The 14355-nt window shown below is 42.8% G+C and overlaps 1 protein-coding gene across 1 annotated transcript in view; it reads right to left on the bottom strand.

Moving 5' to 3' along the window:
* Nucleotides 1-14355, bottom strand: part of abat (4-aminobutyrate aminotransferase) — a 177728-nt gene that overhangs the window by 49729 nt on the left and 113644 nt on the right. Inside the window, exon 6 of the mRNA XM_043711576.2 lies at nucleotides 677-726. Coding sequence (XP_043567511.1) covers nucleotides 677-726 — 50 coding nt within the window. The remainder of the gene's footprint in view (nucleotides 1-676; nucleotides 727-14355) is intronic.

Here is a 14355-nt window from a genome sequence, read left to right as displayed (position 1 = left end):
CTGTATTGCTGATAACCTTTGCATCCCCTGCCTAGCAAGAATCTATCTACCTCCACCTTAAAAATATTAAATGACCATCCCCAACCTCTTTCTGAGGCAGAGTCTGAAAGTTGCACAACCCTCAGAAATGTTTTTACCTTCATCTATCCAGCAATGGTGACCCCTAATTTTAAAACAGTGTTCCCCCTAATTCTGGACTCATCCACATCTTATCAACATCCATCTTGTCAAGTCCACTCAGGATCCTATAAACTTCAAGCAAATTATCCCTCATTCTTTTAAATTCCAGAGAAAACAAACCCAGTCTGTCCAATCTTTATTCTGCACTCATAAGAAAGCAATCAAATATTGTTTTTGAACTTGCAAAAAGATTAAGGTCTGTTTTGATTCAAAATATAAAAAGATTGCGATACAATATGTTATTGTCGCGTCATAGAGTGGATACATGGATGTATCCATTTCTCTAAATAGTACATTCCCACACTCATGCGGAACATCAAAAGAAGACAGTCAAAAAAAGCTGGAAGGTCATTTTATTCTAAAGATGGTGCTTATTATATTATTCACTTCACTGGCCACGGCATTACACTAGACAGTTCAGCCTCTCAGTAATGTGCTACGTATGAAAGTGGACAAGAAATTTAAAAAGGAGCAATTTATAAAAGCACATACATACCACATTCTGTGGATTCTGCAGCACTTTAATCAATGCAGGATGGTTGTAACCTGGAACATTAAAACAAAGGCAAATTGTCAATATGTCTTGAATTTCTATTTATTACTGATTTTGCTTTTTAGCTTTAAATGCTCAAAAACAATTTGAATCAAGAAACTGCAATTTATACATCAAAGCAAAATCAGTTTTCAACAAAATATAATTTAATTCCCTTTAAGTTTCAGACATGAACAAACATTAATAATTGGTAAAATAGATGCTGAGCAGCTATATAATTATTGATATGTCTCTATCAGGTTTTTTTTACATTAAGTACATACAACTAAATTCAGGACTTGCAAATTTAATTTTAATTAAGCAAAAAAAGGGCATTACATATGTAATCTGAAATCCAATACCATCTGTAGTAGTCATCTTAATCAATCTGTCCCTAAATACATTCTATAACAGAAACTGCAATCAAGCAAGAACTAGGTATAATTACTCAAATGCAGCATGGTTAAATAATTACAATCTACATCACTTTATATAATGCACCCATAAAAAAATTGTGATCTTCCTGAACATCTTATTATCACATCAGGCAGTGACACTGATGCTTATCCAAATATGCACGGTGGCTCAGTGGTTAGCACTACTGCCTCATAGCACCAGGAATCTGGGTTCGGTTCCTGCCTCGGGCGACTGTTTGTGTGGAGTTTGCACATTCTCCCCGTGTCTGCGTGGTTTTCTCCGGGTGTTCTGGTTTCCTCCCACAATCCAAAGATGTGCAAGTCAGGTGAATTGGCCATGCTAAATTGCCCGTAGTATCAGGTGCATTGGTCAGGGGTAAATGTGGGGTCTGGGTGGGTTGCTCTTCGGAGGGTCAGTGTGGATTTGTTGGGCCGAAGGGCCTGTTTCTATGCAGTAGGTAATCTAATCTAACTACAAAAGAACTGTGGATGCCATAAATCAGAAACAAAACCAGAAATTATTGGAAAAGATCAGCAGGTCTGGCAACATCTGTGCAGAGAAATCATGAATACAGTACTTGGATAGATATCAGAGTTAATGTTTTATGTCGAGTCACCCTTCCTCAGTTCTGAGGCAGGGTCACTTGACCCGAACAGTTAACTCTGACATCTATCCAAGTACTTGTGATTAGCCTAATTCTCTCAAAGTATTTACATTTTCTGAATATGTGCTTACATTTTCCTGGCCAGCTTTTCATCTTTCACCCTTCACACAAACATTAGTTTATTCAATTGTACTGCTTGCAGTTCATCCTGTTCTCATTGGTCAACATTAGCTCTGGATTTATAAGGACTCAAAATTCTTATCCCTATTTTATTTCCCTTTATGCCCTCATTTTAAAAAAATCTCTCCAGCCCCCTCCAGCCCTACACTATCCAGACTGCAGAGATTTTTGACCTCTTCTGTACACTCCTTCACTGCACCATTGAAAGCCCTGCCGGCAAACATCAAACCTGAAAACATAATCTCACCAGGCACCAACTAGCTACTATTTCAAGGGGCTATTTTGGTAAAGGAGATGCAGTTATGAATTCAGAATGTACATGTCTTCCTATCAGGATTATGGATAGTTGGGAGGGGAACTTGGATTTCAGCAGTTTTCTCTCATTCTGTCCCGAACAGTGACTTTAAAATCTCATCGGAAAGACTGGCCGTACTGCAAATCAAGGATGTGAGATTGATAGCCTGAGGGAAGACTGCTGCCAGTGAGCCTCTGCGCCACATGGAAAATCTTCCTCAAATTTGCTCTGCTGCATAAAATACAGCAGCCACTGTTTACTAAATTACTAATTTTCAATGATATACTGGTGAATTAAAATTTTTTTAAACTTTCAGAAATAGTCAATCAGTTGTCAAGTGTATGTATGGGTTAATTGATGCCATTATCTTGACTGGGAAACCCCATTTTGCAGCTTATTCAAAGGAATGAGTTCATGGATCAGGTTATTTCATTCAAGTATCATTTTAACGTGAACTGCTTGCTGTATATTGTGATTTGGCAACACTCCTTATGAAGCAAGTACTTTACAAGTATATTGAATGAGAAAAGTGAAAATTGGAAGAATGACTAAAAGCTTAGTTGAAAAAAGGGTTTTCTGAAAAAAGGGCTTGTAAAGGACCAGATAGAGGCCGAAGCAGAAAGCTTAAGGGAGAGATTTGCAGCAAATAAGATGCAGGCAGGTGAAGACTATGTTACCAATAGATAAAGAGCAGGGAGAATGTGTAAGAATCCAGTATAAAGGAACACAGAATTACGTGGGGTAGTGAGGAAATATAGGACTGGAAATGATTTTCTAGTGTAAGGAGTGCAGCAGCAGTCCACGGTGTAGGGCACTGAAAGTTGGTAATTATAGTGATGGGCTGCAATGGCATCTAAAAATCAGCATCACTGTGAACAGGGTCTTAAGGAATCTGGCTCAGCCTGAGACAGTGATGGGTCTGTGGTTGGAATCAGTAGCAGTCACAGAAATGATTGCTATAAGCTTCCCAGTAGTGCCATAAAACACTTGAATTGAACAGATTTACAACAGCAGACAACAGAGATATAGCCACTCTGGTCATACAGCGTCAGATTTAAGCGTCATAAATTTATCATTGAAACGTAATTTAAAAAGAGATTGTCAGGACATATATTTTACAAAGGGCATGGCTAACAAGCCTCATTAAATAAAAAGGTTTAAGGAATAATATTGCTTCAATATTATTCACCCAAAGTAATATGAATCTGTATTTCAATTGTAAATCTGATAAGAGCACTGGCATTGTCAATTTAATTGAGTCCACTCTTGGTAAAAGAATGTTTGATTCATGTATGGTATTCATCTGTGGATCCCCAGCACAGCAGTGCAATTCAATTCCACAAAGGAATAATTGACCCCACCTCATTTTACCTCCTTTCTCCCATCACCAACCCAAATCAGTGCTATCCTGTACCAGATGTCTCGTCGAGAACAGGCTTTTACATTTGAATAAAAATATAGCTCTCGAGGTGAGAGTTCAATGGTCAACAACCATGAACCTTACAGCTGTACCTTACTTCTTTTCAACTCCACTTGATTTTATGTGCGGATGTCTTTTGTGTGTGGTTTTCCAATTATTTCACAAGTGGAACAAAACTTTTGTTGTTACCAGTTTTGTCCTCTCACACAGAAAATATAATTCCACAGCCACTGACTATCCATTGTACGTTATACAAGTTACTATCATTCCTGTCACAGCTTACACTGCCTAAAAGTAAGTAACTTTACCATGGAAAATAAGTCCCACATCAGTGGACCTGTTAAACATGGCAAACAAAGTACTTACCAGGAATGTGAGGTTTGCTGTTTGTACTTAGAGCCTCGAGGTAGGGAGGGAACTGATGTCATGCCAGACCTGCTGTTCCACCTGAGAGCAGGTAACTCAGCACAGATGGAGAATCAAATCGTGAAATATTATGATCATACATCTTTGGTTTACTCTAGATGCTGCTCATACTCACAGCGCCATTTGGTGGGTTAAGGTGGGGGCCGGAGGGAAACTCAAAATTTGTTGGCAATAAACAGAAAGCTATATCAGGTTTCTTTGCTGATATGTAGCTTATTCAATTGTGTGTATTACCAAAATACTTTATCCCTGCACAACCATTTTACTTATTTGAGTACCAGATGGTGGAGGCAGTGGCCTCGTGACAATGTCACTGGACTAGCAATCTAGGACCCCAGGCAAACATTCAATGACAGCTAGTGAAATTTGAGTTCTATAAAATCTAGAATAAAAAGCTAACCAAATGACAATTTCTGTCAACTGTCATAAAAACACATGTAGTTTTCTAATGTCCTGTAGGAAAGGAAATCTGCCATATTTACCTGGTTTGGCTTACATGAAACTCTGGACTCACAGAAGTGTCAGTGACTCTTAACTGCCCTCTGGTCTAGTCAGTGATATCCACTTTCCGTGAATGAAGTTTGAAAATCTCATCATGATTCAACTTGGTTACAAAACATCTGTGCAAACTGACAGTTTAACAAATAAAGTATTTTGCAGAAGCATAGAATGAATGATTTAATATTCTATTCATATGTATTCTTTCATTCCTGCCACCAGGCAACTGGAGTCTAGCTTCTATCACATTGCACAATCTTCTATTAACTTCCTGTCATTACTGATAAATGTCTTAAGGAAACAAGCAAATCTAGGGTGAAAACTGTCTGACAGATTCAATCTTGTTGACAGACTCCAGCTAGATCAATGGCCCTGAACTGCTTGAATTACAGAGATTAGAGAAACGATTAGTCACCTGAAAATTTAATTGCACAATATATTAATAACTCACACAGTTGAAAATGTGTTTGCTTGTAGCATTGCTTTGGTTGCATCACAATCTGGATAGACAAGATGAGGTTTTCTTTACAATCAACAGCAGAAATAGGGCCTAGGCATGTCTAACACACCGACTATTTATCTGAACATTTTTCTGAGTCAGTCACTAATTTTTCAGCTGTTATTTCTTACTGCATTTGGGAACCCAACACTAGAGGGGAAAAGCCTGATACAATCGGTGAAGCATAGTGTTGTATTAAATGAATGTTGCAATTTGAAAAGAGCAGAGGCATTGAGGGACAAAAGCATTTTACACATTTGAATAAAGAGCTTTGGCTCTACAAACATTTTCTGTCACTGTTCCACATTTAGCAATGCTGCACACCTATTCTGGTGAAGAATTCTTTTATCTCCCAACTTTGCAGAGAAGAAATATGACTTGCCTAACCATACCCACACCATCTACTTACTTAAATATATTCACCTCTGCAGGTGTTTCAGTCAGAAAATAAAAGTAGATGGAAAAATGGGAGAGGCCTTGTCATACCAAGTTTTTTCTCAGCATCCCATCTCTCAACTAAAGTTAAGCTTTGCTGCATGGACAAGCGCCCAGCTAAAGGATTGGATCTAGCTGTGTCTCAGGGCTGCTTGCTTGCTGTCTAAGCATTCACCCACTTTGTGCCCACGTACATTTTTGCACCATACATGCCAAACGCATCATGCCCTTTAATGCACTGTTACTTCAGCCAGAGACAGGATTTCACACTGCCATTTTGAGGCCATCTTTAGTGCAGACACACAGACAGGCTGCTTGTCAATGTTGATCTGTCCTGGGGGTGGACTGGGGTGGGGACACAGCATTGTGAACAGCACACCAAGACAGCAATGTAAATCTTGCAGCAAACATACCATGTTTATTCAACCAAAAGGCCAAGTTGGAAACTGGTATTGAGGTGTGTGTGGTCTTCAATACAGTCGGGTGTAGGACGGGTCTGGTGTTGGTCAGGGGTCCCAGGACTGTCAGTGACAGGCACTGTCTGTACAAAATGCAGGAACTTTGAGAAGTGAAGCTGGCAGGCTCGTCATCAGGGGATCCGTTTGACTGCAGATCAGTGCTCAGTTGTAGGGTCAGTTCTAGCAGTCGGGAAGATGCATATTATTTGTTGGGCAGCTGCAAACCCCCCCAGGGTCTGGTCAGTCATATCTCGGGGCTTTCATTGAAGTCAGTGAAAGGTCTGGGAGGAATACAGCCCTGGTTGTCTGGCTGTCAATCTTATGTAGGGGTGGTGGGTCTCTGTAGGGACATCGTAGAGATTAATGATACAAAGGATGACAGAGGGAAGCAGAGGTACTTGTGTTTGGGGGGGGGGGTTAAAGACAGTGATGGATAAATCTCAAGGTAAACAGGGAAAACATGGAACAGCATTGACAGGGAATGGAAGACTATGGGGAGGGGTGTGTTACTAACTGTGGCCACATCCCTGACATCACAGGAGGAGCACAAAGGAGCAGGTTGGGCCCCAGCGATGTGTGGTGCCTCAAATCACAGAACAGGGAGAACAGTTAGAACATAGAACACAGAACAATACAGCACAGAACAGGCCCTTCGGCCCACAATGTTGTGCCAAACATTTGTCCTAGCTTAAGCACCTATCCATGTACCTATCCAATTGCCACTTAAAGGTCACCAATGATTCTGACTCTGCCACTCCCACAGGCAGCGCATTCCATGCCCCCACCATTCTCTGGGTAAAGAACCTACCCCTGACATCCCCCCTATACCTTCCACCCTTCACCTTAAATTTATGTCCCCTTGTAACACTCTGTTGTACCCAGGGAAAAAGTCTCTGACTGTCTACTCTACCTATTCCCCTGATCATCTTATAAACCTCTATCAAGTCACCCCTAATCCTTCGCCGTTCCAATGAGAAAAGGCCTAGCACTCTCAACCTATCCTCGTACGACCTATTCTCCATTCCAGGCAACATTCTGATAAATCTCCTCTGCACCCTCTCCAAAGCTTCCACATCTTTCCTAAAGTGAGGCGACCAGAACTGCACACAGTACTCCAAATATGGCCTTACCAAGGTTCTATACAGCTGCAACATCACCTCACGACTCTTGAATTCAATCCCTCTGCTAATGAATGCTAATACACTATAGGCCTTCTTACAAGCTCTATCCACCTGAGTGGCAACTTTCAAAGATCTGTGAACATAGACCCCAAGATCCCTCTGCTAGTCCACCTTACTAAGAACCCTACCGTTAACCCTGTATTCCGCATTCTTATTTGTCCTTCCAAAATGGACAACCTCACACTTGACAGGGTTGAACTCCATCTGCCACTCCTCAGCCCAGCTCTGCATCATATCTAAGTCCCTTTGCAGCCAACAACAGCCCTCCTCACTATCCACAACTCCACCAATCTTTGTATCGTCTGCAAATTTACTGACCCACCCTTTGACTCCCTCTTCCAAGTCATTAATAAAAATTACAAACAGCAGAGGACCCAGAACTGATCCCTGTGGAACTCCACTTGTAACTGGGCTCCAGGCTGAATATTTACCATATACCACCACTCTCTGACTTCGATCGGTTAGCCAGTTCTCTATCCAAATGGCCAAACGTCCCACTTTCCCATGCCTCCTGACTTTCCGCATAAACCTTCCAAGGTGGAACCTTATCAAATGCCTTACTAAAATCCATGTACACTACATCCACTGCTCTATCCTCATCCACATGCTTGGTCACCTCCTCAAAGAATTCAATAAGATTTGTAAGGCAAGACCTACCCCTCGTGCTGGCTGTCCCTAATCAAGCAGTGTCTTTCCAGATACTCATAAATCCTATCCCTCAGTACCCTTTCCATTACTTTGCCTACCACCGAGGTAAGACTAACTGGCCTGTAATTCCCAGGGTTATCCCTATTCCCTTTTTTGAACAGGGGCACAACATTCGCCACTCTGGCACCACCCCCATTGACAGTGAAGACGAAAAGATCATTGCCAACGGTTCTGCAATTTCCTCTCTTGCTTCCCACATAATCCCGTCAGGCCCGGGGGACTTGTCTATCCTCAAGTGTTTCAAAATGCCCAACACATCTTCCTTCCTAACAAGTATCTCCTCGAGCTTACCAGTCCGTTTCATACTCTCCTCTTCAACAATATGGTCCCTCTCATTTGTAAATACTGAAGAAAAGTCCTCTCCTATTTCTTCCGACTCAATACACAGTCTCCCACTACTGTCCTTGATCGGACCTACCCTCGTTCTTGTCATTCTCATGTTTCTCACATACGCATAAAAGGCCTTGGGGTTATCCTTGATCCTACCCACCAAAGATTTTTCATACCCTCTCTTAGCTTTCCTAATCCCTTTCTCAGCTCCATTCTGGCTATCCTGTATCCCTCCAACGCTCTGTCTGAACCTTGTTTGCTCAACCTTATGTTAGCCTCCTTCTTCCTCCTTACAAGACATTCAACGTCCCTCGTCAACCAAGGTTCCCTCACACGACCATCTCTTTCCTGCCTGACAGGTACATACATATCAAGGACACGTCATATCTGATCCTTGAAAAAGTTCCACATTTCAACAACATCCTTCCCTGACAGCCTGTGCTCCCAATTAATGCTCCTCAGATCCTGTCTTGCAGCATCGTATTTACCCTTCCCCCAATTGTCAAACCTGCCCTGTTGCACGCACCTATCTCTCTCCATAACCAAGGTGAAAGTCACAGAATTGTGGTCACCATCACCAAAATGCTCACCCACTAACAAGCCCATCACTTGTCCCAGTTCGTTACCAAGTACCAAATCCAATGTAGCCTCCCCTCTGGTCGGACAATCTACATACTGAGTTAGAAAAGCTTCCTGGACACACTGCACAAACACCGCCCCGTCCAATCTACTTGATCTAAAGAGCTTCCAATCAATATTTGGGAAGTTGAAATCGCCCATGACTACTACCGTATGACTTCTGCACCTTTCCAAAATCTGTTTCCCAATCTGTTTCTCCACATCTCTGCTGCTATTGGGGGGCCTATAGTAAACACCCAACAAGGTGACTGCACCTTTCCTATTTCTGACTTCAGCCCATACTACCTCCAAAGGCAGAACCCCCTCAAACTGCCTTTCTGCAGCCGTTATACCATTTCTAATTAGCAACGCCACCCCCTCCTCCTTTTTTACCACCTCCCCCAATCTGTAACATCTGTAACCAGGAACCTCCAACAACCATTCCTGTCCCTCTTCTATCCACATTTCCTTGATGGCCACAACATCGTAGTCCCAAGTACCGATCCACGCCTTAAGTTCACCCACCTTATTTCTGATACTCCTTGCGTTGAAGTATACACACTTGAGCCCATCTCTGTGTCCGCAAGTATTCCCTGTCAGTGCTACCTTCTCCACAGCCTCCCTACATTCTTGGACATCCTGAAAAACAGCTAACCTACTTGCTCGACTACAAGTCCGGATCCCATCCCCCTGCCAAATTAGTTTAAACCCCCCCGAAGAGTGCTAGCAAACCTACCTCCCAGGATATTGGTGCCCTTCTGGTTCAGGTGCAACCCGTCCTGCTTGTACAGGTCCCACCTTCCCCAGAATGCAGTCCAATTGTCCAAATACCTGAAGCCCTCCCTCCTACACCATCCTTGTAGCCACGTGTTCAACTGCACTCTCTCCCTATTCCTTGCCTCACTGTCACTTGGCACCGGAAACAACCCAGAGATGGCGACTCTGTCCGTCCTAGCTTTTTAGCTTCCAGCCTAACTCCCTGAGCTCCCACCCCTCTTCATACCTATGTCGTTAGTGCCAATGTGTACCACGACTTCAGGCTACACACCCTCCCCCTTAAGGATTCTGAAGACACGGTCCGAGACATCTCGGACCCTGGCACCCGGGAGGCATCAAACCATCCGAGAGTCTCGCCCATGTCCACAGAACCGCCTGTCTGTCTCTCTAACTATACAGTCTCCAATAACTAGCGCTTTCCTCCTCTCCCCCTTTCCCTTCTGGGCCTCGGAGCCGCACCTCGTGCCAGAGACCCGGTCACTGCAGCTTACCCCTGCTGGGCCGTTCCCCCCAACAGTATCCAAAGCGGTATACTTATTGTTGAGGGGAACGACCACAGGGGATCCCTGCACTGCCTGCTTCCTCCCCTTCCCACCTCTAACTGTTACCCAGCTACCTCTGTTCTCTGGCGTAACTATGTCCCTGTGGCTTCTATCTGTCACCCTCTCAGCCTCTCGAATAATCCTCAGTTCATCCAACTCCAGCTCCAGTTCCCTAACGCGGTCTGTGAGGAGCTGGAGCTGGCTGCACTTCCTGCAGGTGAAGTCGGCAGGAGCATCGGTGACTGATGTCGGTGATCAGTTGTCAGTGATGTTCGATGTCATTGGTCTCCACATTGGAAAACGGATTGTGGGAATAGCAGACATGCAGGATCAGGTGGGGTACCTGGCCACCAGGCAGACCCCAATGCTGATGGTGCTCAGTGTAATCTGCATTGCTAGCCGTAACTTTCCCTTCTATGGATCTGAATTGCTTCTTGGAAATAGCTGGAACAATACTCAAGGTAGCAAAAGTAACTGTCAGTTTAATGGCCAAAAGTACGTGATCCATACTTGCTGGATTCCACGAAGCTGTAGCAATAAAAACATGAAGCAGCCATTTGCAAAGTGAAGCACCAGCAGATTTACAATCATTGCAGTGTCCCTAAACTTGCATTTAGTTTGAGGGTGCTCAGGGGTCAGATGCTGTTCAAAGGCAATTAGATACATCCTACTAGGGCTAGCATATTGAATCTGACCATTACAATAATGTTGAAGTAAGTAAAAATGAAGTACAAAATGCCAGTGGTGGCCCAAGTGGAATATTATTTGTGCAATTTCCCAGGATTCCCTGTCAGGTTTCAGTTCTTGTCTATCATGTAAATGTAAAAACTGCCTGTGTGGAATGCATTGGGTAGTTTGGCATTTGATGTGAGTGTAGAATTGAGAGGGTGGTAGTGCCTGCAGGCTCTCCTTTCTTGCTGTTATGTGCTGGTCACTCAGCTGGTGTGGCATCTTCATTACATTACTCTGCATGCTGAGGCAAAATGTGGGTGAATGATGGAAATGCGTCTCCAGTTATCCATATCCAGATGTCTCATTGTGTGAAGTGTGTCCAGCCCTCATCAGAGAGGGTATGCCACTGATGACTGTTCTGAGATCAAAGACACTCTTTTGCTTCTTTCAATTTAGACCCTTTCCACAGATAGTGAGGAGTCCTGCAGCTGATGGGATCTTGGTCTCGGCCGCTGCCTTCTTAAGAAGTGAAAGCAGATGCAGGAGATCCAGCCGGAAGCAACAGCAGACCAGAGTCAGAACAGGATGTGGTTAGATGGGCTGGAAATTGGACACAGAGATACCATAAGGGAAGATTCATTAATATTGTGGGTTTGGTAAGATGCAGCAAGAGCACTCACTGGGCCTTGCAGTGAAAAACCCTCAAAAACACTTCATCCAACTTGGATTTAGCTAAAACAAAACCTAAGATTCAGCCTTGTGATGCTATCTTGTACCATTTTATTAAGCTTAAGGCTTTGATACTGTAATATGGCATTTCTGTTAGAACACACCTGATGTTTCATGGTCTCCATTCTCAGTCACAAATTTCTTTCTTTTCCATTCTTTCCTTTTATACTAACAACCATTTACAACAAAAGGGGAAAGCCATGGCAACTAGAGATAACATACCATTTATAATGGAACAGAAAACAACATGTTAAGATTCTGAAAGCTATGGTGTCACTAACACTTCTGCAATTTCAAGGATAGAAAGTTCAATGTTACAAAAAACTTGATCTGAAGCCTGAAACAAGAAGTGAAAAGAATCACCAAATAAGGAAAGGTTGAATCTTTAAAAAATAAAATCAGTTAACCCTTGTAAATTTAGAGTTTCCAGTGATTATTTCAATCTGCATATCTAAAACAAAATCAAATGTCTTATCTGACAGGCAGAAGGCATTGAATCAGCATCAAAAAAGGACCAAACTTTCACTTCCCAATTAAGAAGATTCCTGATTCTGGAAGCCTGATTTTTCAGATTTTCATTTACGAAGGCAGATGTGAACAGAAGTCACGCCACTAAACCTAGAAAATGTGTGGAGGCAGCCATTGTGGTCGAAAAACCTGTCTCATGTTCAACTCCGTTGTGGTCCATAGTACTGTTAATCCCATATGAAAACAAACATTTCAAGTTACTGTGGTTTTACAGCACCATAAGACTATTCTCTTGTTAGAGAGCGATAACTGGTGGTGCTTTAACCTGAGGGTCACCACACTTTAGGCAAGGGGAGAGTTTGAGAAGAGAATCCCTCATGGTAATCTGAGATGGTGCAGGAACTGAACCCATGTTGTTGGCATTCAGCTGTAATGCAAACCAGCTGTCCAGCCAACTGAGCTAACACATAAGCTCTTATGAAAGCATCCATTTGTACCCAAAACCCCAAATCAAAGACAGCTTTATTACTTGAGAACTCTTTATAACCACTTGGAATTATCAATAAGCTGTGAACAAACAACATCCCATTTCTTCTAACCCCCATTGTGATAATGATAGGTTTTGGACGGAGTTAGGCAGCATAATCTCTATTGCACTGATTTTTTTATTTCAACTACCTCCTGGATTTTCATTTGAAAAATTCATAGTGTGTAGTGGTTTAAATAAATAGATAGCATCACAGAGCTTATCCATTTTGTTAGAAAAATTTACTATGTGGATTTGGGACCTTCACTTCAGGAGGGCAGCTGACTGGAGAACAACTTGGATAGGTGGGTGTTATAAAAACTTACTGCGTAGATTTAGGCCTTTCATTTCACAAGATCAACTGACCAGAGAACGACTTGGGAAGGTGAGTAATTCTGAGTGGGGAACTGACAGGTGACATCACAGGAGGGCTGCGATTTGATTGGATAATAAGGGGTCTGGTAAGTTTGAATCTGTGTTAAATTGAATCTTATTAGTTTATTCATTACAACTTGCATTCACACTGAGAAAATAAGCGGAGATATAACAATTAAAAATGAATAAAAACAATTCAAAATTAATTAAATAAAATAAGGGTGGAGGCTCAGGTGATGTGTTGTTTCTGCATGATGTGGTAGCTAGTGGACCCTATTGTAGTCCACAGTGACCATGTCTGTAGTAAATGTTGGTTGCTGGAAGAATTCCAGCTCAGAGTCGATGAGTTGGAGTCTGAGCTTCGAACAGTGCAACACATCAGGCAGGGGAAGAGTTACCTCAATGCTGTGTTTCAGGAGACAGTCACACTCATTGGACCAACTAACTTGAATTTGGCCAGTGGTCAGGAACAGCAGGGTACGGCTGTGAGTGAGGCAAGTAGAGGGATCCAGGAAGTAGAGTTTCAGGAGCCTTAGCCCTTATCCTTGTCCAACAGGTTCAAGAGTATTGCTCCTTGTGTGGACGAGAATGGGGACTGCAGGGATGCTGAGCCGACTGAGCACAGTACCATGGTGCAGGGAACCATTGAAGTGGGAGGACAGAAGAGAAATGTTGTTGTAATTGGGGATAGTATAGTTAGGGGCATAGACACTGTTCTCTGTGACCAGAATCGAGAGTCTTGAAGGTTGTGTTGCCTGCCTGGTGCTTCGGTTCGGGATATCTCATCTGGACTGCAGAGGAACTTGGAGTGGGAGGGTCGAGACCCAGTGGTTGTAGTCCATATAGATACCAACAACATAGATAAAACTATGGCAGAGGTTCTGCTAAGGGAGTATGAACAAGTAGGAGCTACATTGAAAAGCAAAACTAAAAAGGTAATAATCTCTGGGTTACTACCTGAGCCACGAGCTAATTGGCACAGGGTCAATAAGATTAAGCAAGTAAATGTGTGGCTCAAAGATTGGTGTGGGAGAAATGGGTTTGAATTCGTGGGACATAAGGCACCAGAACTGGCGAAGAAAGGACCTGTTCTGATAGAATGGTCTTCATCTAAACCGTGCTGGGACCAGAGTCCTAACAAACTGCATAACTCGGGCTGCAGACAGGGCTTTAAACTAAATGCAGGGGGAAGGGTTCAGTTATAGGGGAAATTAGAAAACCTGAATTAAAAGAGGAGGTAAGAGCGCAGAACTCAGGAGAGGTTATCAAAATCTCCAGCATTGATACAAATAGGACAGAGTATCTGGAAAAGATTAGCAATCAAACTTCACGTACACTGGACAAATGAATGACAATGCGAAGAAGGGCAGTTAATACAGGACTGAAGGTGTTATATCAGAATGCAAGCAGTATAAGGAATAAGGTAAATGAGCTTGTGGCGCAGATTGAAATCGGCAGGTATGACGTGGTGGGCATCACAGAGAC

This window comes from Chiloscyllium plagiosum, unplaced genomic scaffold, assembly GCF_037043375.1.
Source record: "Chiloscyllium plagiosum isolate Xiang-an unplaced genomic scaffold, Cpla_swu_hap1 HiC_scaffold_20, whole genome shotgun sequence".
Classification (NCBI taxonomy): Eukaryota; Metazoa; Chordata; class Chondrichthyes; order Orectolobiformes; family Hemiscylliidae; genus Chiloscyllium; species Chiloscyllium plagiosum.
The sequence above is the reverse complement of the archived record's forward strand: the minus strand, read 5'-3'. Positions and strand labels throughout refer to the sequence as shown.